The sequence below is a fragment of the Equus caballus genome, chromosome 22, assembly GCF_041296265.1.
Source record: "Equus caballus isolate H_3958 breed thoroughbred chromosome 22, TB-T2T, whole genome shotgun sequence".
Lineage (NCBI taxonomy): Eukaryota > Metazoa > Chordata > Mammalia > Perissodactyla > Equidae > Equus > Equus caballus.
Window position 1 is genome coordinate 30,015,424 of NC_091705.1, and position 27,771 is coordinate 30,043,194.

Below are 27,771 nucleotides of genomic sequence, written 5' to 3' on the forward strand. Positions count from 1 at the left end.
TTGAGCTAACATCTGCCATCAATCCTGTTCTCTTTGCTGAGGAAGATTGGTCCTGAGCTAACATCCATGCCCATCTCCCTCTATTTTTTATGTGGGATGTTGCCACAGCATAGCTTGATAAGTGGTGTGTAGGTCCATCCCTGGGATCCAAACTGGCGAACCCTGGGCCACTGAAGTGGAGCATGTGAACTTAACCGCTATGCCACTGGGCTGGTCCCAAACTCCTTGCTTTTAAAAAGGCAACCAAAATATGTATCTAAATGACTAAAATGAAGAACAGTGACAGCAACAAATGCTGGCAGAGAAACTGGATCACTCATACATTGCTGGTGGGAATGAAAAATGGTACAGCCACTCTGGAAAACAGTTTGACAGTTTCTTATAAAACTAAACATGTAATTACTGTACAACCCAGCAATTGTACTTTGGGATGTTTACTCCAGAGAAATGAAAACATGTTCACACAAAAACCTGCACTTGAATGTCACAGCCCCAAACTGGAAACAGCCCAGATGTTCTTTAATGAGTGAACAGTTGCACAAACCAGGGCACATGCATACAATGGAATACAACTCAGCAACAAAAAAGAATGGGCTATTGATACCTGGAACAACTTGGATGAATCTAAGGGAATGATGCTGAGTGAAAAAAGCCAATCCTCAAAAGTCACCTACTGTCTGATCCTATTCATATAACATGTTTGAAGTAACAAAATTCTAGTGATGGGGAGCAGATTAATGATTACCAAGGGCAAGGATGGGAGAGTGTTGGGAGAGGGGTTAGGGATCTTGTGTGATGGCGCTGTTTGGATCTTGACTGTAGTGGTGGATACATGAAGCTACACCTGTGATGAAATTCTGTAAAACTAAACACACACAAATGAGTGTGTGTAAAACTGGGGAAATCTGACTAGATTGATGGGTTGTATCAATGTCAGGTTCCTGGTTGCCTTATTCTACTGTCGTTTTGCAAGATGTTAGTGTTGGGATAAACTAGGTAAAGATTGCACCAATCTTGCCATATTATTTGTTACTACCACATATGAATCTACAATTATCTCAAAATAAAAATTTTAATTAATTTAAAAAGCATCGCAAGGTGTTCAACACAAAAGGCAACCAAAAACAGTTAGCTTGCTCCCTGCTGAGCCTTCCCATTGGCTTATGTTTACCCTTGAAATCGGGTCCACTTAGACCCTGGGATCTTTGCCCTCTGAGCATTGCCAAGCCACCTCCTTCCCCATTCCGCCTGTCTACCCTCCAGTCTCAGAGCTGGAAGAGCCCTGAAGAAGAATCGGACCCACCCTGAGCTCCCGAAGGTGCAGGCTAAGGCTGAACCCTGGTCTTTAGCTTCCCGAGAGAGGGTGTTCTGGGGGTGGGGGTGAAGCAGGGAACCCCGCAGATCAACAATCACTTCCTGAAGCCCAGGGCTCTCCTCATTCCCTTTGTGGAAGCGGCATTTCCACATCACGCAGAGGAAGACCTGCACAGTCTTTCTCTGTTGCCCAACAACCTGCAGTTATCCACCCGCCTTGCCCGTGGCTTTCCGGATATGCCGTATTGACATGTTCCTGCTCTTCTTCCTTCAAGCTTGTTTCTCTTTGCTCTTAGGTGTATAACTTTTTTTTTTGGTCAGCTCTTCTTAGTCCTTGAACATTCTGTAAATTCTGGGAGGTGGATACAACATTTTACAGGTGGGAAAATAGCCTTAGGGGGGATCAAATGATTGTTCCCCGACCCTGTTGCTCTGCGTCTGAGAGCTCATGGGGTTTGTGCTGACATGAAGACAGGGGCCACTTGGCTTCAGACTGAAATTTTGTTGACCTCATATTGTCTAAGAATCGATGAGAGCAAGAGGCATGATTTTTGTTTTTAGAGCCGTCTATACAGGAAAACTTCAACTAAGATTTTCTAGGTTCCAGCGGTTCAGCACTTATCAAACTTTTTGGTCTTAGGACCCCTTAATACTCTTAAAATTAAAGATCTCAAAGAGCTTTTGTTTCTGTGGATTGTATCTGTCAATATTTACCATATTATAAATTAATACTGAGAAATTAAAAATATAGTATTAATTCCTTTAAAAATAATAATAAACCCCTTATATATCATAACAATTATAACAATATAACAATAAACCTCTTATATGTTATAACAATATAACCACAAAAAAGTAATGGTAATGATGTGACATGATGGAGCTGCTAGCTAACGTTACAGTGGTAATCATATTGCAATATATAAGTGTATCAAATCAATACATTTTATACCTTAAACATACATAATGTTATAGGTCAGTTATATTTCAATAAAAAAAGAAAAAATACAATAGGGAAAAAAAGTGTTTTGAACCTGGAGCGTGGTGACATAATCAGATCGGAGTTTGGAGCCTGACAAGCGTGTCCCTCTGTGTCTCTCTCCCGTCACAGGCCCCACCATGAGGCCCCAGCCCCGCAGGAGCCCCGATGCTCCCCTGGCCCCCGGCGCACCGTGCTAGCCCCCAGCCAGGGCGCGGCGAGGCGCGGAGGCCATGGCCAGCCACGTGGACCTGCTGACGGAGCTGCAGCTGCTGGAGAAGGTGCCGACACTGGAGCGGCTGCGAGCCGCCCAGAAGCGCCGGGCCCAGCAGCTGAAGAAGTGGGCACAGTATGAGCAGGACCTGCAGCACCGCAAGCGCAAGCACGAGCGGAAGCGCAGCACGGGCGGCCGGCGAAAGAAGGTGTCCTTCGAGGCTAGCGTGGCCCTGCTGGAGGCCTCCCTTAGGAACGACGCCGAGGAAGGTAGGCCACTCCCGCTCCTTGTTGGCTGGTGGCCGCCTTGGCCTCGGTGCCTCCTGCTCAGGGTTTGGACTCCAGGTCCTGTGCAGTGGAGGTGTGAGCTGGGCGTTGGCCCTCTCCCAGGTGGTGCGGCCCCACCCCTCTTAGGAAGTGCATCTTCCTAGGAAGGCTCTGAATTCTTAGACTTTGTTTTTGGAAACAAGAATTCCAGCCTTTGGCTAATGAACACGGTACTAATTTTCCTTTGCTCCCAGAAATATTTACTGACAACTGACTTCTTGAGCATCACTATTCCAGATATCATGGTGACAAATTGGCTCTGGGTTCTCTCCTCTAAGGAGCTCAGTACTCATAGGATCTTGCATTTCTTGAGCCCTCCTCTGTGCTGCAGAACTCTGTCTGCTGGTCCCTTTTCTTTGGGCTTCACTGCAGACGTAGATGGTGTGTGTGTGTGGGGGGGGGGAGGGTGCCAGCAAGGTGGGCAACGTGGACTCCTCGGGTCTAAGACACTTTGTCAACTATTCCCTGTGTGACCCTGGCAAGTGGACAAGTTGCTTGTGCTCCCTGTTCCTTCATGTCCACCTCTGTAAAATGGGGACAGTGTCCACCTCGAGGGCTTGCTGTGAGTGTTACATGAGGTAACACCTGTGGGTTCTTGGACGTGGTCCCTCATACTGTGTAAGTGATTAGTATGTTGTATTTTATTATGTTATTACTATATTCTATTTCATTATGTTTATGTAATGAATATATATAAAATTATATTTATACAGAGATTGTCCATAAAATCTGGAAACAGTGATGAATATACACAATGCTGTCTAGAACGTTTTCACTCTATAAAGCTAATGAATAAATAAATGTAAACACAGATACGCACTCGTATAATCTGTTTCCAGATTTTATGGATACCCTGTACTTGTTATATTTGATTTAATTATATTATTATTTTGTGTCCCATGATCCAGATATCACGATACCCAAAGAGGCAGGTATAATAACACCCATTTTACAGATGAGGAAACTGAAACACAGAGAGGTTCAGAACCTTAACCAAAGGAGCAGAGCTGGGATCAGAACCCCCAGGATATAGGCTCTTGTCACTGGCCTCATGGCCTTGTAAGTTTGCTTCCCATGGTGAAAATGGGTGGAGGATCTGTGATTTGGCCAAAGCCCTCTTCTCTGAGCATGCTCTGAGGGCTCATGGCTGTTCACTGTGCAGCTGAGATTTGTGCAAGCGTCCTGTGTTCCTCCCAGCAGCCTCTAGTCCCTCCCTGTGTATGAATCCTTTCTGGCTGTCTCTGGAGGGACCTACCCGTGTTTCCTGGGTCCCTCTGGCCTCCTGCCTCTCCACACCCTGCTGACACCTGGTGCTAAAGTAGTCATTGAAAGAACTGAGGAGTGTGGCACTTACCAAACTGGAGGGTGTGGGGTTTTATGTACGTTGCTCCTCGGGTTCTGGAACTCCCTGAGGAGTCGGTGACTGCCCTGATTACAGAGTGCTCTGGGAAATGAGCAGAGAGGCATTCCTGGAACCACTCAGCTGGAAACAGCTCCGCTGAGAGCCTGGGGCGAGCAGCCCTGTAAGAGAGGCATGAAATCTCAGGCTCGGGACAGGGCCCTGTGAGGCTCCTTCCCCCATGCCATTTGCCCCGTGACGTGGCAGGCCCATCCCACTCCGTGGGCGGCACATCATGATTCTAATTTTGGTCGTGGGTGGCGGTTCCCAGCAATGCTTTCCCCACTCATCTTTTACTCCCTTCTTCCCTGACAAAGCCCCATTTCCCACTCCTTGGAGGGGCTTTTCAGAGACTCTGTGAGGTGGTTGTGCTGCTTCGGAACATCTGGCCAGCTCCCCAGAACATCTGCACCTTCCCCCAGCATCCTGCCCGTGTCCACGCCCTAAAGTACTCCCATGTGTACCGGTTAGAAAGAGCATTGGGCTTGGGTCCAAGGACCAGGGCCCCTCTGCCCAGCGTGTGACCTTGAGCAGCTTGTTTGACCTCCCTGGAGCTAGTTTCTTACTCTGTAAAATGGGGTTTTGAACCCTTGCTATCAAGGGAGTGTGACAAGAATTAGACAAGATCCTACATGTGACAACCGTTACCCTGAACCCTGGCACCAGTGCTGCGATCATTTTAACTCACTTTTTCTGGTTTTGTTTTTTTACAGACTTGAATGTTTTTAAGAACCCAAATATACACAAACACATTATTCTTGTAAAAATCAAACAACACAGAAGTGTACAGAGTAAAAAGCTCCTCCTCCTTTTCCTTCCTTCCTTCTTTCTTTCCCTCCTTCCCTCCTTTCTTCCTTCTGTATTACTACTGCTGTTAGTTTGATGTATTTCCTTCCAGGCGTTTTTCTCATTTACTATGTATTTGTGGACTTGGAGAAATATCGAGCTAGTTGGGATTTTTTGTTTTTTAGTTTTTATGTAAGTGATGACATACTGGATATGTTATTCTGCAATTTTCTTTTTCTCACCCAACAAAATATCTTGGAGGTGTCTTCATGCCCATTCATGTGCTGTGGAATAATAGACCTGCATCGTTCTTTTTAACTGCTGTGTGCTATTCTGTAGTGTGGATTCCCCAGAATTTCTGAACTGCTTCCTTATTGATAGGTGCTTGGGTTTTTTCAGTGGTTTTGCATTTGCCACAGTGACTGTTTTGTGCACACATGCAAATGTTTATCCGGGACAGATGTAGAAAAATGGAAGAGCCAGATCCAAGGATATGTGTATTAAATATGAATGAGAGAAGCGCTAGACCCCATGGGCTGGTCCCCTGGCTCTGGGGACAGCCAAGTGAGGGTGGAGGGACACAGCACTGTGCCCTGTCGTAGGCTCTGGGGGTGGGGTGAGAGGTACCCCTGGGCTCTACAGGTGTCTGGCTTTTGGGGATGTGCGAGGCTGCCATCAGTCTGCAAGCGATCTCACCGGGCCACACTCAGCTTCTTGGCAGCATGACAGAACCCGCTGCTCCCAGCTGGTTGGGGCGGCTTCTGTGTGCTGGCGGCGCTGGTGTTGGGGAGCCTGCTGGGGTGTTAGCTCACAGTGGGCTGAGAACATGGGGTGGCAGCTCCCCCGCTCCCCTGAGCTCACAGCAGTGGCTGAGTCAACCTCCTCCACCTGCCAGGGCGATGTGAGTCGTTCCCGGAGGAAGGCAGCACTGGGGAACTCATTGAATTTTCTTCTCTGGCTCTGCGTCGCCTTCAGGCAAATGCCCGGGCACCAGGGACCCTCCTTGGCCTTGGACCTGCCTGAGTCCCACACTCACATTCCCACTGCCCGGCATTACCCTGTGCGCCAGCCCGCTCCAGCTCCAGCTCCTCTCATACGCCCTGCATTCTCTTACCTCCCCCGTTGCATATGCAGTTCTTTCTATCTGGAACATTCATCCCCTGACCAACGCCTATAACCCTTCAGATTTGGGTCCTGTGTGACCTTCTGTGTGGAGCCGTCTCTGAGCCTTTTCTGCACCCCTACCCCCGTCACTAGTTAAAACAGTTACTCAGTCGCAGCTGACATTTACTGAGAGGCTGTGCTGAGCTCAGACTTGGGCTGGTTCTCCAGGTTTCAAATTCCAGCTCTGCCATGTACTAGCTGTGCAACCTCAGGAAAGTCACATAACTTCTCCATGCCTCAGTTTCCCCATTTGTTACAACGAGGATGCTATAATACACCTCCCTCAGAAAGTTGTTATGAGGTTAAACTGAGTTGACAGAAGTTGAAGTGGTATGGTAAGAAGTATCTCAGTGATAGAAATTGTTGTTATTCTGATTTATCTATTATTCTGCACTTATGTAATCTATCACTAGTGTCTATTCTGATTGTCATCCTTGTTACTATTTATCGAGTGCTTACTTTGTATCAAGCAGCCTGCTTTATGGGCATTATCTCACTTAATCCTCACAGCAATCCTCGGAGGCAGAGAGTCAAACCCCACTTTTTTAAAAACAGCTCTGTTGAAGTTTAATTTACACATCATAAAATTTGCCCACTTTAAGTATACAATTCAATAATTTTCAGTACATTTACAGAGTTGTGCATCCATCACCACAACCCAGTTTTAGAACGTTCCATCACTCCAAAAAACTTCATGCCCATTTGTAGTCACTGCCAGTTCCCACCCCACCCCCAACCCCAGGCAACCACTACGCTGTTTTCTGCCTCTATATATTTGCCTTTTCTGGACATTTCGTTTACATGGACTTGGACAATATGTGATCTTTTGTGATTGGCCTCTTTCATTTAGAATAATGCTTTCCAGGTGTGTCCAGCTTCTGGCACATATCAGGCCTCCCTCCCTTTTGACTGCCCTGTAGAGTTCCGCAGTATGGATTGGCCGCATTTTGTTGATCCGTTCACCAGCTGATGAGCTTTTGGACTGTTTCCGTTTTGGGTTATGATGAATACTGCTGCTCAGAACATTTGAGTGCAAGTCTTTGTGTGGACATATGTTTTCATGTCTCTTGGGTAGTTTCCTAGGCCTAGAATTGCTGGGTCATATGGTAATTTATATTTCACTTTTAAAGAAAGTGCTAAACCATTTCCATTCTCAGACCTCATTTTACAGAGGAGGACGTTGAAGCTCTGAGAGGCTGTGTCACCTGCCAAGATCTCACGGGTTTTAAGTGTCAGGTCTGGGACTTGAACCCAGATTCGTTGTCTCCGAAGCACAGGCTTTAACTACCAGGCAGTCGTGGCACCTCCTGCTTCTGGTTTTCCCTAGAAAACAAGAGAGCCACTCGCTTGTGGTTCTGATCTGTGTCTTTGGGCCTTAAGGAGCCTTGGGATTGGGGGTCCCTGGATAGGCTCTTCATCCCCAGCTATAACTTCTTTCCAAGGTCGCCTGGCCAGCCTCTCTTGAAACCACCAAACATTCATCAGGGCTTCTGTTCTTCTCTCGAATGTGTAGGGTTTTCTGTATGGAAACTGTGGTCACAGGCAAAAAAGAGTTTGAGCAAGTCTTCAACTGTTATTCTCATGGTAAAGGTTTTCAATTTTTTTTTTAAAAGCAGTGGAAACTTTTCTTTAAATGAAATGTTCTGCAGAAACCCAATATGTAAGACAGATGAAAGAGCTGTTCTGGCTGAGGTAGGCGGGGAGGGAGGTGCTGGAACCCCGTCCACCCCCCACCCCTGCAAACCTCTCCCAGACCCCCGGTGCCTCGGCAGACACCTGGGCTCTGAAAGTCACACTTAAACCATTGACTCATCTAAAGGAAACACAGCTCTGACTTTCACTTTGGATGATTTTGAAAAGGGAAGTTTCTTTTCTCCTAGTTATAAGAGTAATGCATGCTTGTCGTCAAAACTTTCAAAAGTACAGAAAAAAAGAAACGTTAAGAAAAAAATTAAATCACTCATTCTCCTACTGAACAGCAACAACCACTGATAATATTTTCGTATTGTTCTATCAGACAGGGTCCTGATAGGAAACAGATTGTGCTTTCAAATGGGGTAATTTGGAGAAAGTTTAATAAAGAGGCAATTTGCAGAGAGTTTAGGCCAACAGTCCTCAAACTTTTTGGTCTCAGGGCCCTTTTATATTCTTAAAAACTGAGAACCCCTAAGAGCTTTTGTTTAACTGGTTTCTATCTAACGATATTTACCGTATTAGAAATTAAAACTAAGGAATTAAAATAAAAGTGTGTTCATTCCTTAAAACATAACAATAAATGCATTATCTGATGTGCTAGTTATCTGTTGCTGCATCACAGGTGAACTCAAAATTTGGCAGCTTAAAACAATAAACATTGACTGTCTCCTACACTTCCTGTGGGTCAAGCATCCAGGAGGGGCTTAGCTGGTGGTTCTAGCCAGGATCTCTCATAAGGTTGTGGTCACCTCTGGGTTTAACTGGGGCTGGAGGCTCTCCTTCCAAGATGGCTCGCTCACATGGCTCTTGGCTGGAGGCCTCAGTTTCTTGCCATGTGAGTCTCTCCACTGGGCTGCTTGAGTGTGCTCTCAACATGGCGGCTGGTTTCCTTCAGAGTGAGTGATCCAGGAGATGGAGCAAGGAGGAAACCACAGTGCCTTTATGATGTAGCCTTCTAAGGCCCATGCCATCACTCCAGCCATAATCTCTTTGTTGGAAGTGATTCACTAAGTCCAGCCCACACTCCAGGAGAAGGGAATTAGGCTCCGCCTCTTGAAGGGAGGAAAATTTATGGATATGTTTTAAAACACCACACTTATTAACATAAATCTCTTTATGAAAAATGATATTTTTCAAACAAAGAAAGTAGTGAGGAAAGTAGCCTGGTTTAATACTTTTGCAAATCTTTTTAGGGTCTGGCGTAATAGAAGACAGCTGGATTCTCTTAGCTGCTTCTGCATTCAATCTGTTGTGATATGTTGTTTTGGTTGAAATAAATGAAGAAAATCTTACCTCACCCAGATACGTAGTTGGAAAAGCAAGGAAATATTTTGATTGCCTTTTCAGATAATTGTGGATAGTCTCTGATACTACAATCAAACTCAACAGGTGGTAGCTTCTTGAAGGTCAATTGCAATGTGGAATCTGAAACTCTATCAATTTTTAGCTTTTCTTACCCTGTTACATTAAAATCCATTGGTCTGTCTTGCATTTTGAATGGCTCTTTTACCCATGAATATTTTTTAAAATATAATGTATTGGTCTGTTAGGAAGTATTGGTTCACTTTTTTTTGGATATGACACCAAAAGCACAAGCAACAAAAGCAAAAATAAACAAGTGGACTACATCAAACTAAAAAGCTTCTGCACAGCAAAGGAAACAATCAACAAAATGAAGAGGCAACCTACAGAATGGGAGAAAATATTTGCAAACCGTATATCAGATAAGGGATTAATATCTAAAATATATAAGGAACTCATACAACTCAATAGCAAAAAAACCCCAAATAATCCAATTTAAAAATGAGCAGAGGACCTGAACAGACGTTTTCCCAAAGAAGACATACAAATGAGCATCAGGTACGTGAAAAGATTCTCAACATGACTAATCATCAGGGACATGCAAATCAAAACCACAAGGAGATATCACCTCATATGTCTTAGAATGACTATTATGAAAAAGATAAGAGATGATAAGTGCTGGTAAGGATGTGGAGAAAAGGGAACCCTTGTGCCCTGTTGATGAGAATGTAAATTGGTACAGCCCCTATGGAAAACAGTATGGAGGTTCCTTAAAAAATGAAAAATAGACCTACCCTGTGATCCATCAATCTCACTTCTGGGTATATATCCAAAGGAAATGAAATCGCTACCTTGTAGAGACGCCTGCCCCACCATGTTCATTGCAACATTATTCATAATAGTCAAGATGTGGACAACCTAAATGTCCATCAACGGATGAATGGATAAAGAAAATGTAGTGTTTATATAAAATGCAATATTATTCAGCCATAAAAATAAGGCAGTCCTGCCATTTGCAACAACGTGGATGAACCTTGGGGTATTATGCTGAGCGAAATAAGTCAGAGAAAGACAAATGCTGTATGATTTCACTTATATGTGGAATCTAAAAAGGCCAAACTCACAGAAACAGAGTGGCATGGTGGTTGCTGGGGCCCGTGGGGGAAGGAGTGAGGGAAATTGGGAGATGTTGGTCAAAGGAAACAAACATCTAGTTATAAGATAAGTTCTAGGGCTCTAATGCATGGCATGGTGCCTATAGTTAATCATAATCTATTATTTATGCTAAAGTTGCTGAGAGAGTAGATCTTAAATGTTCTCACCACACACATGCAAAAAAGGAAATTATGTGAAGTGATAGAGGTGTTAGCTAACCTTATTGTGGCAATCATTTTGCAGTCTATACATGTATCAAATCATCACGTTGTACACCTTAGACTTCCACAATGGTTTATGTCAGTTATCTCTCAATGAAACTGTGGGAAAAAGAAACTATTGGTTCTTTGAGGTATGCAGATATTCTAAATGTTAACACATTCATTATGCAATATTTAAAAAATGATAATTTCAACACCAGTCTCACCAGAAAATTCTTCAAGTACTGGGAAACTGTAAGCTGATGGTGGTGATACAAGCTTTCCAAAATTCTAAGTTTTGCCTGAAAGTTCAACTTCTGTCATTGGTAACAAACCCTAACAGTGGTGAGAGGGTCTCTGTTCATTTTAGAGAAAAAGACGGATAACTGTTGTTTGTTAGTCATTCTTTAAGTGAAGATGGTGTTCCATGAGAGAAGGGGCTAACTGAGCACACAACTTAAAAATAAATATTTAAAAAATAAATAATCTTCCATTGTCTGGATGTATCACCGTTTATTTATCCATCCTCCCACTGAGGGACATCTTGGTTCCTTCCAAGAAGCAAATTATTCATAATTTTGGCAATTATGAATGAAGCTGCTGAAAACATCTGTGTGCAGATTTTTGAGTGGACATAATTTTCCAACTTCTTTGGGTAAATACCAAGGAGCGTGGTTGCTGGATTGCATGGTAAGAGTATGTTTAGTTTGGTAAGAAACTGCCAAGCTGTTTTCCAAAGTGGCCGTACCATTTTGCACTCCCACCAGCAACGGATGAGAGTTCCTATTGCTCTGCATCCTCACTGGAATTTGGTGTTGTCGGTGTTCTGGATTTCTGCCATTCTAAAAGGTGTGTAGTGATGTTTCATCGTTGTTTTGGTTTGCATTTCCCTGAGGACATATGATGTGGAGCATCTTTTCATATGCTTATTTGCCATCTGTATATCTTCTTTGGTTTGATTTTTTTTTTTTTTACTGTGCACGTGAAGTAGTGAATACAGTGATGACCGGTACAGTTTGGTGCCCCTAGGCTGCTTCTGCTAAAGGGGTGGTGGTTTTACCCACCATTGTTTTTGCACTATTAGGGTGAATGTCAACACAGTGAAAAAGGCAAATAACATCTTAGTGTTATTATGAAAATCGTTTTGACCTCCTGAATACCCTCAAAGAGTCTTGGGGACCACTTTGAGGACCACTGGTTTACAAGGATCAGCAAGGAATGGTGCAGGATTCTGGGGCTAGCTTACCACCCCGAGGTCTGAAGAGGCCAAGAGAAGGGGAATCTGTTGAAACCTAAGGAGGGTACTTTCTGGAGAGGGCTGCCTAGCAAGAGCAGTGGCTTCCTCCAGCTGTCCTCCAGTCTTCTGCCCATGCTTCCCATCACCAAACTCAACCAGAAAGCAGATGTAGTCCAAGCGGGTCGGCTTCCCTCGGCACGGTGGGTCTGAGCAACAGATGAGGCATAGCCACCCCAGTGGTCTTCAACTCTTCAAATCTAGGCACAAACACAGAGTGAGCGTGTGTATATTTAAAAAATAACTTTATCCTAACGTTCATCTGTCAGTTCAGCAAAATGAGGCATCTATTCTGTGCTTTGAAGGACCTAAGCAAAGTAATAGTATAAATAAGGACTGGGGTGGGAGGCCATGTGTAAGCTATGGTGTCAGGAAGAGCATCTCTAAGGAGGTGATTTGGGTTGAGCTCTGAATGTGAAGAAAGAGGCAGCCACACGGGAGTCTGGAGGAAATGTATACAGGGCCTGGGATGGAAGGAACGTGCTGCGTTTGATGCTAGAAAGGAGGTGGGAAGTAGAGAAGTGGTCTGGGGGATATCGACCCTTGAAGACTGTGGTAGGAAGTGTACATTTAATTTGGTTGAGATGAAAAGGTGGGTTTTGAGAGGGGAGTCACGTGATGTAATATAGATTGTGAGAAGCTTTTCCTGGCTGCTGAGTGGAGACTAGACTGTGTGAGTGTATGCTCCTGGGCGCATGAGTGGGGGCAGGGAGGCCTCGTCAGGAACTGTCACAGGAGCCTCGGTGGAGCCTGCAGAGGTGTCTGTGGAGGCGGAGAAAGGAGGAGGTAGAGCTGACAGGGCTGTGTGTCAGGTGACGAAAGGAGGACTCAGTAATGATGCCTGGGTTTTGGCCTTGAGCACCCAGGTTGATGATGGTGCCACATTTTGAGCCAGGAAAGATGAGGGTGGGACGAGGTAGAGATTTGGAGAGAATCAAGAGTTCTGTAGGACTGTCCAAGTTGACATGCCTTTTTAATGTCCAAGTGGAGGGAGATCTTTAGGAGGCAGGTGAATAGGTGAGTCTGGAGCTCAGAGGAAACATCGGGATGGATATAAAAATTGGGGAGTCATCGGCTTACAAATACAATCTCTTAAAGCCAGAGGACTGTATGAGATCATCTAGGAAGCAAGGTAGATAGAGCTAAGGAGGGGCCCCAAGAGAAAGCCCTGGGACACTGCAACACCGTGAGCGAAGAGGAAGAGAACAAAGGAGACCGAGAATCGTCTGCCAGGGTGGAAGAAAGAACCCTAGGACGGTGTGGCATGTCAGAAGCCTCGGTAGGGAGGCGTTTTTAGATGGAAGGCCTGTCAGCTGAGTCAAATGTTGCTTAGAGGTTGACTATTTTATCTTGTCTTTATATAGTCTTTGGAAAAGAGATTTTTAGTGACAACCTCATACACCCCTGTCTAAATGTACCATAATTTATGTAACCACTCTGCTATTATTGGATTTTGAGGTTGTTTCTAATTTTTCCTACTATTAATCATGCCATGGTGATTTTCATTGTGTAAAAGTATTTGCCCACAGCTTTGGTTATTTACTTAGGGTGGATTCCTGGAGGTTCGGTAGATTCAGAGATAGAAATATGTTCAGGGCTTCCCTATCAACTGCTCCTTTGGTCACAGAAAGGTTGCATCCGTTTACACCCCCACCAGGAGTGTGTACCGCTCTTGCCTCACCACTGCATTCCTCATCCATGCTGGATGATGACACTGAAAACACACCCTGGCTGATATATTTGATATCTGGAAAATAGTCTTGTTGTCTTAATTTGCATATAATTGAGAAGTTTAAGGTTGAATACCTATTCATAAGCTTACTGGTCATTCATTTCTTTCTTTCTCTGAGTTGTTTATGTTTTTGTCCTTTCTTTCTACTAGTTTGTTTCTTTTCTTATTAATTTCAGTAATTATGTATGTTTGTGTGTGAGAGAGGAGAGAGGGGGAGGAAAGAAAGGGAAAGAACGAAAACAGAGAAGGAGATATCAACTCTTTGATATTTTCTGCTTTGTGAGTGTGTGTGTCTGCTTTAACATTTCGTTTATAGTAGATGTTTTTTATGCCCTGGAGTTCTCTATTTTTATTTAGTCAAACCTAATAATGTTTGCTTTTTTTCCATTATTTTATTCTTTCCTTTTATTCCTCTAAAACAGGGATCAGGGGTCAGAAAACTATGGCTGGAAGGCCAAATCTTCCCACCACCTATTTTTGTAAATAAAGTTTTATTGGAATGCAGCCACACCTGTTCATTTACATCTTGTGTCTGGCTGCATTTACATCTTGTGTCTGGCTGCATTTACATACTGCTTTCATGCTAACAGCATAGTTGGGTAGTTGCAACAGAGACCATATAGCCAGCAAAGATGAAAATATTTCTCTCTGGCCCTTTGCAGAAAAAATTTGCCCACTCCTGCTCTAATGTGTTTCTTCACCTAGCAATGTATATTAACCTATATGTTCTTCTAGATGTCTGTGGCCTTACTTATTATAAATTAAATATGTAATCCTTCTGGAATTCGCTTCAGTATAAAGTAGTAATGAAATGTATCTCTATTTTGTTTCCAAAAAGTGATCAACTGTCTCGGCCCCTTCCCTGCCCTGTGAGTTTGCGATGCCACCTCTTATGTAGAGCCTCACCTGTGAGGAAGGGGGACTTTCCCAGCTGTTTATTCTGCTCCAACAATGCGCGTCTGTGCCAGTTACACGCTGTTTTGACCTTTACAGGATTTATGTTGTGGCTTAATATATGACAGAACAATCCTGCCTCCTGGTACTTTTCTTTTGCAAAATGTTCTGGGTTATTTTCAGCTGTTCACATAATACTTAAGACCTTTTGGTCAAGTTTTTCCTCCAAAGCTCGAAAGAAGTTTCCTCTAAAATTGATTAATATTATTTCAGTTTTACAAGATGAAAAGAGTTCTGGAGATGGATGATGATGATGGTTGCACGACAGTATGAATATGTTTAATACCACCGCACTGAACACTTAAAAATGATTGGGATGGTAACTTTTATGTTATGTGTATTTTACCACAATAAAAAAATGAAAAAACAAAACCCCCCAAGTTTAGCCAGGGACTGGAAAGAGGGGAGAAAGGGAACAAAGTTTCAGCTGGGGAAGATGAGAAAAGCCCTGGAGATGGATGGCGGAGATGGTTGCACAACAATGTGAATCTGCTGAGTGCCACTGAACTGTACATTAAAAAGTGGTTAAAATGGTAAATTTTGTGTTATGTATGATTTACCATAATTTAAAAAATTAATTTGGTAAGCTGATATCTTTGGCATAATGAGTTTTCTAAGCAGGCAAATGACACGTGTCTCTTTTGGGCAAGGGTTCTTTTATGTCCTTTAGGAAAGCTATAAGGTTTTTTTTTTCAACCATATAAGTCCTGTTTATTTCTTGAAAGGAGAGCTTTCAGTTTTTGTATTTTAATTTTGTAGCAAGCCATTTTACTGAAATCTCCTTAGTCTCAGTTGTTCAGTAGCTTCTTTGGGGGTTTTCTGTGTAGAAAATAGCATTATTTGCAGATGGTAAAATTGTCTCTTCATTCCGGTGTTTCATTGAGTCTGCGATGCCCATATCCTATCCTCCCATTTCTTCTCTCCTGGCTAACTACTCCTGTTCCTTTTATTGACTTTTATGAGATGCGACTTTGAGATTTGTGAGCATGCTCTCCTTTGTCTGTATCTGTCCCAAAGTCTTATCTGACTCACATTAGGATGAATGGAACGGTCGGTGTCCTCAGTCTGGTTGAGTCTGTCTGTTAGTATAGCCCCAAATTCTATTGGCTTTTTGGGAAGCCACTCTTGACTCATATTGAGCTCATAAGAAACTAAAACCCCAAGTCAGTTTCCCATAACTGAAGTTACATCTTCCCCATCCTGTCCTTATGTAACTGAGTTTTAAAAAAACTATCTGTTGAAGTATATTCTTCATACTGACGAGGGCAAAACTGGTTGCATTTTCATATGTTGAGCACACCCGGTAACCAGCACCCACTCACATCAAGAGACAGAGCATCCACAGCGCCCCAGAAGCCTTCACGGACACACAGCTGATTTTCAACATTGAAGGCGAGTCTCTAAATTTATCTTGTTGAGTTTTGAGCCCATTATGCACCTGCTCAAATAATTTTCATTTCTTGAATGATAATTAAGGCTCCTGGGGCTGGCCCTGTGGCCAAGTGGTTAAGTTCGCGTGCTCTGCTTCAGCGGCCCGGGGTTCACTGGTTTGGATCCTGGGCGCGGACCTACATACCACTCATCAAGCCATGCTATGATGGCATCCCACATAGAAGAACTAGAATGACTTACAACGAGGATATACAACTATGTACTGGGCTTTGGGGAGGAAAAAAAAAAAAAGACTTTGTTACCAGTGACATGAAATCCAGCTCAAACTAACATAAGCACATGTGGATGGCGGGGGCCACCAGAACACATCTCTGAGTAGATGACTGTCAGAAGCTTGGAGTTTATGTCCTGTCCTTTTAGTAACCCCAGCAGGAAGAATTTTTCTTCCCAACAGTGTCATAGGTTGAACAGGCCCAGAATCGAATCTCACTGGCTAAGATTGGCTGTATACCTACCTCTGAGCCAATCACAGTGGCTAGAGCAGCGATGCAGTGCTATGATGGGTCTGATCTGAGTCACATGCCGACCCCTGGAGTCAGCTCTTCCCAAAACACGTGGACTGACACTTGAAGATCTGTTGTACCTACCCCGAGGAAAATTGGGATGCTGTTACCAGAAGGAAGGAAAATGGATGCTGGCCAGGCCATGATTAAATATGTCCATCTCAAATGAAATATTCATCAGCAATTTCTACTCTGTGTCATTCACAAACACAATGAGTATTTGCCTTCTAGACCAGAGAGGTCCCATGGAACTTTTCCTGATGATGGAAATGTGCTGTCCAATATGGTAGCTACTAGTCACATGTGGCTATTGAGGACTTAAAATGTCACCAGGATGTCTGAGGAACTCAAGTTTTGCTTTTATTTAATTTAAAACAATTTAAATAGTCAAATGTGGCTAGGCTACAGGCTCCTGTATCAGACAACACAGTCCTGGACCATTATTCAAATCTCTGATAAAAATGTTGCAAAGGTCACGGCCAAAGATGGAGCCTGGGGGCACAACCCCAGAAACCTCCTCCATATTAATGTATCCAAGTCAATCATTGCCCACTGGGGATAGTTGTTCAACTGCAGTGAACTTAACTAGACTGTTACTTGTAGTTGATGTGTGGGAACAATAGAAGGTCTCTACTGTAACAAAAGAGCCTTCCTTTCCTACAAAAACTTGGAAGAAGATTTCTCTCTGAGGGTTAAGTTATAATAAAATATATAATGAATTAGAGTAAAGATTTGTGCACAGACGTTCACAGAACATAGTCTGGGCATCTTCAGACCTGCACTGGTGGTTCAGTGGTGAACAACAGACTGCGCCAGGCCATGTTGGAGCGCCTAGCAAAGTCCCTTTGAAGACAGTGCTTAAGAGTCAAAAGTGTTATTATAAAGAGAACCTTGTCAAAAACAGATGCCTAGTAAAGGAGGCTAGGAGATCATTTATGAGCAATGTTATCTAAATACTGTCCAGGGGAGAGGACAACATGACCAACAACTTTGAAGCTTATCATCCCATTGTTAGGGACAATCTGATTATAAAAAAAGGAGACTTCAACCAATCATGATGGAATGCCGTTAATGATGATCATGTACCTCCTTGCAACCTTCTGATTACGATTTGGCTTCCCAGCCAGGTCTGCCTACAGACACAGAATGAGTCGACCATGCTGAAATGAATTTCTGGCATGCAAGACAGTTCTCTTTCTCATGTGAACCTGGCACAGTGGTGTTATGCAGTAGCCTCATATACTAGTATGAGACTACTCTTGGGAGAAGAAACTTGTGGTAGGCTGGTAAACCGTGGTCAATCACTAAGGTGATGCCATCCTGGGGGATTCAGCCAATAGGAACTCTCCTGGAAACTTCTCAAACCCCAAACACCGTGACACTCAACCAGCATTTCCCCTGGGTGTTGATGAGGAGATATGTGAGAGGCTTGTCAAATGCTCACCGGAGTCCAGACAGTCCCTATCTTGGCTATTTCTCAGTCTAGTGATGCTGATGAAGAGATGGATGAGGTATTTCTGGCATGATTTATTCTTGCTTTGCTTCGAGGGGCCACTGTTTCCTTTCTAATGGAGTGAGAAAATGGTCAGTATTTCTGTCAGAGAAACTCAGAAGCTCTTTAAATGCGCAAACCCTAAGCCCTTCTCTCAACAATCATTGAAACCAAAGTCGTCAGACCACCATGTGGAGGGAGACTGGGGTTTGAAAAACAGGAGAATGTTCCAGAGTCTGCTCAGAGTATTGCATTGCGCAGCACATCCATCCCGTGTTTGTGCCTAGCAGTAGTGCTGGTGCACCCATCCCATTGTGTGTCCGCCATATTTGATTGAGGAAGTTGTGTCCAGAGCAGAGGTGAGGACTAAGAAAGGAGAGCTATGAAACCTGCTGAGCTGGGGAGAGGGAAATGGGACCTTTGTCGTTTACATAGGTAAAGCTAAATGAAGCCCAAGTCTTGATGAAGGAGTTGGGATTCCCAAGCCTTCAAGAGAAACCCTAGGATTCACGCTTTTTTGCTTAAGGATCTCGAATCCCCTGGACACCACAGAGGTAGGAATGGCCGTCCTCCAGGTGAGTCATCGTCAAGAACAACGCTGAATCAGTTGCCTATTGTTGCATCACGAGCCACCCTGAAACACTTAGTGGCTTAAAACAACAACTTATTCTTTCTCAATGATTCTTTGGATTGACCGGGCAGTTCCGCTGGTCTTGCCTGGGCTCACTCAGGAGGCTGCAGTTGGCTGCCAAGTCAGCCAGTGTTTGGGCTCAGCTGCCGTGCCTGGGCTTCTCTCTGCGTGTGGTCTCTCATACTGGGCCTCACCCAGCATGGTGGGCTCAGCGTTCCAAGAAGGCAGGCTCCAATGCACAAGCATTTATCAAACTTTTGCCTGCATCCTGTTTGCTGATGTCTCATTGGCCAAAGTGAGTTGCATAGCCAAGCTCAGAGTCCCTGTCGGAGGAGTCTACACAAGTGCATGAGTTCTGAAAGGCGTGATTCATGGGAGGCCGTTATTGTTAGTATCTACCACGCATTCTAGACTTTGCTTTGCTCTCAACTAGAATTCTAGCAACTCAGTGTGATAACCCTGGGCATGTGGTGTTGATCAAACACTGTGATTGGCTGTTGCAATCCCTGGAATGTTTGGGACGTACTGAGTAGACCAAACACTGTTACTGGAGTCCTTTATCCAGGAACCCCAGACCCTGGGTTGAGCATGTCAAGTGTGTGGTTGGTATTGACTCTAAAACCGTGTAGCAGTCAGAACTCAGCGCTGGGTAATGGTGCTTATGCTTATTAATTTTATTGCTTATTAGCTGCATAGCTATGAGAGTGATTTATGTGATTTCATAATATTATGTTGAACCCTCAGTAATTGGGGTTAAAGTCTGGATCAATGTTGAAACAGAAACAGGAACAGAAAAATAATCATCAGCCAGATGGAACGAATTATTAGTTCACAAATGCAGTGTGCTCAATAGATAAAATCTTTCAAAATATTGATGGCATACGGGAAACTGAATCAAAAGGGGCCCTTGGTGGGAAGGTGGAAAAACTTTGCAGAGAGGTGGTAGACCTTGGAAGTTAAGAACAGGGAGTCAGACAAAACTAAGTTTTAATCTTCATATTGTGACCTTGGGTGAGTTACTTAATATCTTTGTGCTCGAATTCCTCATCTGTAAAGTGGTGAGAATAATGCCTGTGGGGGTAGGGGCTGTGAAGATTCACAGAGATAAAGGCTGGACAGTGAACAGAGTCAATGTAGCTATTACTGTTATCTACCACTGGCCTCAGTTACAATGGGCAAGAGGCAAGGTTAGCATTTTTCTTTTTCTTTCTAATCCTTCTCCTGCTCGCCTCTACTGCCATATCTACCACCATTTTCTTTGTCTCCATTTATTCATTGCCGGCCTTCTATCAGTCATTCACAAAAGAGTAATTTGATTGTAGCCATTTACACTTTAGTGTAAAAGAGTTAAAAAACTTTTCTTTTTATAGCAATTTTCATTGTAAACCAGTGGAAATTAAAGGCTTTGGCCACCCTACATAATGTAACACTTGAAGCCTGCTTGCATTAGGGAGCCCTTTCAGAGTCCCTAAAACAGAAGGACCTGCCCCCTGAAGAACTTCCGTCAAACTATTGACTGAAACTGTAGAAGTCAAAGTGCTCAGGATTTCCTGGTTTTCCTGTGTCATCTCTTAAAGCAGCCACAAATATCCGTTTTGCTTAGCTTGAGCCATTTGAATGCTTAAAACCCATCTATAATTGCAAAAGCTCTGTGGAGGGACCCTAATTAGCTTTTATAAATTGCTTTCTCTAACCTTTCAGAGTTAATGTGATCTGTTCCCTTGTTATTTTAAAAAAAAACAAAAACACCAAAACCCTAGATTATTTCACAAAACTTCTCCCAACTTTCTTGGCACCTAACATTTTGTCAAGGACATGGTGGCCAACCCTCCTCTGAATGGGCTAGGTTTCTACACAGTCATTTCTTCCGGCTCATGACTTTCTTCTCCATTTGCTGCCCACGGATGCTGAAAATAACTTGGGTTCTGGCAAGCTTGGGATAAGATTCCTTGTGATTTAATCAGATCCATAATGAAGCTCTCCAGCTAGGAGAGAGCATCCCAAAGTGCACGGATGGTTGGGGCAGGGCCCTGGCGAGGCAGAGGGGCCTCTTGTCTCAGCATCACACTTAGAACTGGGGAGCTGCTACTGGGCCATGCCACCCAACCCATCAGGGTCTTCCTGCATGGCTGAGACTCCTGGCTCTGCCTGGCAGTGTTCCATGCCTTGTACTCTGTGGGCTCTGCCTTCCCCCTCCCTGTAGCCCAGACCAAAGGCCTCAAAGATAATAAGCAGGAAACATTCCATCTCTAAACATCAGCTGCTGGGTCCAGGAAGACACAATTTCCTGCAGAGGTAGGTATATATAGACCAGGACAAATTTGTCCCAACGAAAGCCAAGATTTGCTTGACTGTTCCAAAGTGGTATTAAATTGGAAGATAATAAATAACTCTGGGTAATACAAGGGTGAGAGAGAAGCTGAGGAATGGCAGAGTCATTTGGTGATGAGTGATCATCTGAATGGATGTCAGGGAGTTGGGTGGTGAAGGAGCAGGTAAGGTAAGGAGGTGTAGCTGGAGAGAGAAAGGGATTTGCTGAGCAGTGAGGGAGTAGCTGGAGAGAGAAGGAGTATCTGAGCAGTGAGGGAGTAGCTGGAGAGAGAGGGAGTAGCTGAGCAGTGGGGAGTAGCTGAGCAGTGAGGGAGTATCTGGAAACAGAGGGAGTAGCTGAGTGATGAGGGAGTAGCTGGGCAAGGAGAGAGTAGCTGGAGACTGGAAAAGTAACTGGATATTTAAGGTAAAGTACAAAGTTGAAGTTACTGAAGTGGGATGATAGAAGACTCCCACACCTGGGGTAGGGGCCATTCTGCCCTCCTCCACTTGCCTCCATTTTGTCACTTTCTTAGGTCTTGGTGGTGAGAAACAAAATCTAAGTCTGTATCAGTTAGCTGGAATCTGGGCTGTTGTAAACTAGTGGAGTGAAGCTCTCTGGAATTGAGGCTGAGGTTGTGGCAGTGGTGGGTGGGTGCAATGTGGCTGGGTGAGTTTCTTTAGGGAGGGGCTCTCTCTCTTCTCTCAGCCCCTGAATGGATGGGTGAGGTTGTCTGCCAGAGGCCCTAGCAGAACTCACAGCTGAGCACCCCCCACCACTGCCCCATCATCACCTTCATCATCCTCTCTACCAATTTTCACTGGACAGCTAAGTGCCAGGCACGGTACTAGAAGTCTTTCCATGCATTATCTCCTTGCATCCTTTTGACAACTCTATAAAATAAGTACTATTGGTAGCTCCATTTTATGGGTGGATAAACTGAGTCTTAGAAATTTGTGGTAACTTGCCCAAGTAGGAGGTAGAGCCCGGAGTGTCTGACTTCAAAGCTTGCACTCTAAGCCTTGTGCTGCAGTCATGGACTACGCCCACGTGAAGCCTGCATCCCTTTTCAAAAGCCCAGTCTTACCCACTCACCATCTAACAGCACTTAGCAAGGTCTGGGCCAGGAGTGAGGACTCAGGGAAAGCGTCTTGCTTGAGCAAGGAGCCTGAGAAACAAGCCAGGTGCCCACGGCCCCCACCTGCGGGGGGGTGCAGCCACCTAGCAGCCACGTTCCAAACCCATTCCCAAGGAGACCTGTCAGAAACAGGCACAGTTTAGAGCCATGCTTCCCAGGGCGCACCCACCACTGGCAATCAGACCTCATTTGCACTGAGACATTTATAGTCGGTGGTGAATTTCCATCATCTGCATAGGATGAGGCATAGGAAGAGAAAGCTCCTGGGTTTGGGAAGTTTGTCCTTCTCTTTTCCGTCCTTTCCATCACGTCTTGGGACAGATGCCGTGTCAAGGGTCACGCCCAGCTGATGTTTTCATGTTTTCGACACAAGGTGCTGAGAAGACATTATATGGCAATAATTTCAGGCTGTAGAAAATTTTTGTAATTCAAAAAAAGATTTACATTTGGGCCCTGGAGAGCCTGACTGTTCTTATTTCATGGAAGCAATGCAGTCCCATTGTCATCTGTGACGTGCTGCCTTATTTAATAAGCTGTGGGCTCCGAGATAAGCCATTCACTCCGGGAGGCTCCTGGTTGATGAAACTGTTTTTCACTAAAAGAAGCTTAAGGTTAAGCACTAATTAATGGAGGGGTTGGATTTTCTACAGATGGATCAGTAGGTAGGTTTGGGGACATGTCAAATGCACCGTCTTTGTCTTTGCAGCTGAAAATATATTCATAAAGCCCACACAACTCTGTGGATTTCTTAAAACTCCATTTTTGGCAAGTATATTCTGGTCTTGGTGTGCTCTGGCTAATAAACAGCTTCTGACTCATGGCACTCAGTGGCTGATCATCGCATTGACCCAGGTGTCTCCCAGGGCACAGCTGGTGGGGGCCAGAATCGCTCAAGTCATTTGAGCCGGTCAGTCTTTCCTGGTGGCCATGGCTTGGGGACCACAGTCAAGTACTGGGCACTGTCTTAGCTCAGGCTGCCATAGCAAAATACCATAGACTCGGTGGCTTAAACAACAAAAATTAATTTTCTCATAGTTCTGGAGGCTAGAAGTCCAAGATCAAGGTGCCAGCATGGTCGGTTTCTGATGAGAAGCTTCCTTCTCGCTTGTAGACAGCTGCCCTCTCGCTGTGTCCTAACACGGCAGGGAGAGAGAGAGCGAGCAAGCTCTCAGGTGTGTCTTCTTACAAGGGCACTAATCCCATCATGAGGGCCTCACCCTCATGACCTCATCTAACCCTAATTATCTCCCCAAGGCACCACCTCCAAATAAAAGCACGCTACGGGTTAGGACTTCAAAATATGACTTTCGGGGGACACGATTTAGTCCATAGCAGGCACTTTCTGTTGTCAGGCCGCTGGGGTTGCCTGCAATGCTGGAGAAGCTGGTGGGGATTCTCCGGGGGCGGGACACAAAGGCCACCTAAGGCTGAGGGCTGGCCATGTTGAAGGAAAGTTCATTGCTGATCAGAAGAGCGCTGGGGTCCCTAGACTCTGGCGGACTCAGGATGTATCATTTTGAGGGAAAAATCTTGGTCTTTGAAAACTTTCTGGTGGCAAAGAAAGAAAAAGGAGGCAGAGGGAAGGACCAGAGAGCTTGTTGATTGGGTAAATGAATGGGCCTGGCGGTTGACACACTCTTTGAGTCGTAGACTCGGGGAGGGGGATATGATTCAGATTTGCAAAACCACAAAGAGGGCAGTGGGCTTGTAGACCAAGTCCATGAAGTTACCGAGAGAGGCGTCCGGGACCTCAAAGCTAGTGGAGGAGAGCTGTATCATTACGGAGGTGTTCTGATTCTCTGTTGCCTTATTAAAAACCCCTCCAAAACTTAGTGGCTTAAAACAACCACCATTTTATTGTCATCTCTCATGGGTCAGGATTTCAGACAGAGCACACCAGGGAAACTGCTCTGCTTCATAATGTTGGGGCCTCAGCTAGGACGACTTACATACTGGGGGCCGGGACATCTTGGAGCCAGCTGGGCGGCTCTCTCTCCATGTAGCCTGAGGGCCTCTCCATGTGGCCTCTCCAGCATGGTGGCCTTGGCCTAGTCAGACTTCTTACATGGTGGCTCAGGGCTTCATGAGCAAATGTTCCAGGATCCAGGAAGCAGAAGCTGCCCGTATCTTGAGGCCTGGAACAGTTACAAAGCCCACCCAGATTTAAGGGGAAGGGATGAAGACATCACTTCCGGATGGCAGGGGTTTGAAGGTCACAATTTGTGGCCATCTTTAACGTACAACAGGAGAATAACTGCTGTGCAATTTTGAAGTTTATCTCTTACTCACATAACAGTCCAACACGGGTATTTGTGGTTGCCTAGGGCTGGAGTTGTGGGTGGGGAATTGGGAGTGACTCCTAATGAGTATGGAGTTTCATTTTGGAGCACTGAAATGTTCTAAAATGGATTGTGGCAATGGGTGCACGACTCCGGAAGGCCCTCCTAGGTGACTCTGCTCCACACAGTGATCCCATACCCAGGATCCTTCCATCTTATGGCTCTTATGTGCTATCCAGTAGAAATATAATACAAGACACGTATGGAATTTTAAATGTTCTCGTAGCCATGTTTAAAAAGGTAAAAATAAACAAGTGAAATTAATTTTAATAACATGTTTTATTTAGCCCACTATATCCAAAATATCATTTCAACGTGGAGTTGTATCACATGTCAATTGAGGTTAGCCACATTTCGAGTGTCCGTGGCCCCATGTGGCTTGTAGCCGCCATATTGGGCAGGACAGCTCTAGACCTTGGGTCCCGTCCGTTCAGGCCAGGGATGGAGAATGCATGGAGATTCCAAGGGAGGGTTATACAGGCCAGACCTGCAAGTGGCATAGGTCACTTCTGCCTACACTCCATTGACCAGGACCAAGACTGTGTTCCTGCCTTACAAGCAAGACTGGGAGAGAGAGTCTAGCCTTGTGCCACAGAGGATAAGGAAACAGGGTATGGCAAACACAGCAGATTCTGTCCCAGCAGTCAAGAATTTTTTGAGCACCTACTGTGTGCTCAGTGGCCTGGTTGGCAGGCTTTGCCTAGGGTTAGAGGAAGGGGGAGGAAGCTTTGTTTTATATATTGGTTTTTCTGGTTTCCCTTGACTGATAGTCCATATGCCTTAAAGTGGCCTCCAGGATCTTCATGCCAACTCGCTTCCCAGTGCTCCTCGACCCGTGGACCCCTGCAGATCTCAGCTGCATTCTCTTGCTCATGCCCTACTTCCCACTGGGAATGCCCATGTCCTCTTCCGGGCCAGTGACCATTTCCTTTGATTCTCTGCCCTTCCTTGGCCCTCCCTCGGAATCTTACTCTCCCCTGTGTTGCCCCCCGCCCTGCCGTACAGGCAGCATGGGGAAAGAGACATGCAATTCAGAAGCATTCAGTCCTAGAGTCCAGCCACGGGTCTACTATTCACCTGCTGTGTGACTCTGGACAAGTCACTCAACCTCTCTGAGTCCCAGCCTCCTCCTCTGTAAATGGAATAATCAGAGCTACTGTAGGATGTTGGCCTCTGCCTGTCCTAGTGCTGCTCAGCTGCACATAGAAACCCAACTGGTGTTTGAGCCAGTCCTGACCTGTGCAAAGTGTAGAAGAGGGCCACACCCTTACCCACTGAGGAGAATGGACTGGGTCTTGCTGCCTTGGTCCTGGTCAGTGAAATGCCCGGGGTGGACCAAGACTCCTTTGTACCTCCAATGTGATGGCTCACCTGGAGGGCTAGGCTCTGCCTCAGTTTCACCAACCGGCTCTTAAGGAGATTGCCCAGAAGAACCTCAGCCTGGTTCTGATGGGGACCTTGCTCTTCTGTAAGTTTCTTCCCTGGGGATGGGATTTCCCTCCATCCCCAACCTTCCCCACCCCCCTAAACCAGCCTGCATCATCCCCTGCTTTCTACCTGAGAACCAGGTCAGGGGCCTCTGGCCTGCTTAGTTCCTCTTCTGCTTCAGGACTCCCTCTGGCCTTATCACCAGCTGGATGGGCCCTGGGAGGCTGATGCCAGCCCTGATCAAGGAGGAAAGGCCTCAGCCAGCCCACACTGTGTCGGCCCCCAGCATTGTTGCCTCCCACACCTGGCTTCCTGCCCTCTCCTAGGGGCAGGCCCTGCTGGAAGGCTGCCTGAGGCACCCAGAGAAGTTGTGGGGAGTGGACAATGAATGTCAGGTGACCAGTGGCCCTGAGCCAAGGTCCCCCTTCCTTCTGTTCGGTGACAACAAGAGCCATGTTGGCTCTGGAGTGTTGAACTGGGCCGGGAGCAGTGAAGATAGAAACTGTAAGGCAGAGGATGCTATGCCCGTTTTACAGAAGAGGAAACTGAGGCACAGAGAGATTCAGAGACTTGCTGGGGTCTCACAGTGCCAAAGTGCTAAGTTGAATTTTGATTCTGGGTCGAATGAATGTCAAATCTTTGCTCTAACTACTGCACAATCCTACACCTTAAAAATGAAAAGATAGACATGAAGACAAATATGTAGAGACTATAGGTGGTACCTAGGGGTAAAGGGAGCGGCCCCTGTGATTCAGAAGTAAAATCAACAGAAAACTTTGTCCAGAAAACTCCTGGCATAATGGATGAGGTTGCTCACCCCGAGAAGCCCTGAAGGAGTGCTGGGGTCAGGGCAGGAATAAGCGAGTGCGTGAGGAAAGATGATGTGTTGATGAAGAACGGTGCTCGGGAGGGTGTGAATGGCCACGAGGGTGGCTTTGGCCCCCCACAGACTGGGGAACGGGGGCAGGGTCTGGGGGCTCTTGGGTCTCCTTCCTTGCTCTCCTGCCCCCTCCAGATTCCATGAGATGTGGCCTTCGGAGCCCATCTGCGGCTCTGCGCTGCTTCCTGGCTCACCCAACCCCCCGCCTGTCCCCAATTCAGCCTCCCAAGTGTTCTGGTGTTCAAAAGAGGCTGTGTGGGTGGTGGGCGAGAATGTCTGGTCGCGGAAGGAGTTGACTTCAGTGTCAACAGATGCAGCAAACTCTCATCAGTCCCCTGGGGCTTGGGGACTGCTGTGGCTCCAGGTCCTGAAGCAGAGGGCGTTTCTGGGCTCTTCTGGCTGAGGACTGAGCCTCCTGACCACAGTGACCCCTGGAAGGCTGGGAGTCACCTCTCGTGTCCTTACAAACCGCAGCACAGAATACAAAAGGAGTGGAAACGGAGAAGTTCCCAGAGACAGCTTCCTGGTCCTGGTCTGACCACAGAGACCTGACACGCCTCTTACTTCCCCTCCTGTCTGTAGAGTGTGAACTCGGCTGGTTTCGTTCTGCTTAGGCACAGGGGTCCCTGTGGACAAGTTCAGCTCCCTGGGTGCCTGTGAGCTCCTGCAGAGGGGGCCCCTCTCCGCTAGGCAAGGGCGAGGGGCACGGGCTCCCCATGCTTCCATTTCTGCCTCCCCCCAGCCCTGGCGCACACCCCTGCCCCGTGGACTCCAGCAGAGATGATGGGAAGAGTCAGGCCCTTTCCAGGTGCAGATTCTGACTCCTCTACATGTTCTCTCTGTGACCCTGGGCCCATTGCTTTTCCTGTCTGCGCCTCAGTTTTGACCTCTAGACAGTGGCTGTAACAGTAATAGCCACCTCAACAAACTTGCGAGAATTAAATGAAATTGTATATCTAAGTGTACTTAGAACAGTAGTTAACATGTAGTAAATCCTCAATAAAGGTTAATTCTCATCTTTTCCGTGGGGTGGTACGAGATGAGATGAGGATGTTTATTTAACAAAAACTTACCTAAAGAACC

General features: G+C 45.6%; 1 protein-coding gene across 5 annotated transcripts in view; it reads left to right on the top strand.

Annotated features, from left to right (window-relative positions):
* Positions 1-27,771, top strand: part of PPP1R16B (protein phosphatase 1 regulatory subunit 16B) — a 99,194-nt gene that overhangs the window by 24,245 nt on the left and 47,178 nt on the right. For all 5 annotated transcript variants that reach the window (XM_023626559.2, XM_023626558.2, XM_070247578.1 and 2 more), the window contains exon 2: positions 2,426-2,776. In XM_023626559.2, the coding sequence (XP_023482327.1) occupies positions 2,527-2,776 (250 nt within the window). In that variant the 5' untranslated portion in view covers positions 2,426-2,526. The remainder of the gene's footprint in view (positions 1-2,425; positions 2,777-27,771) is intronic.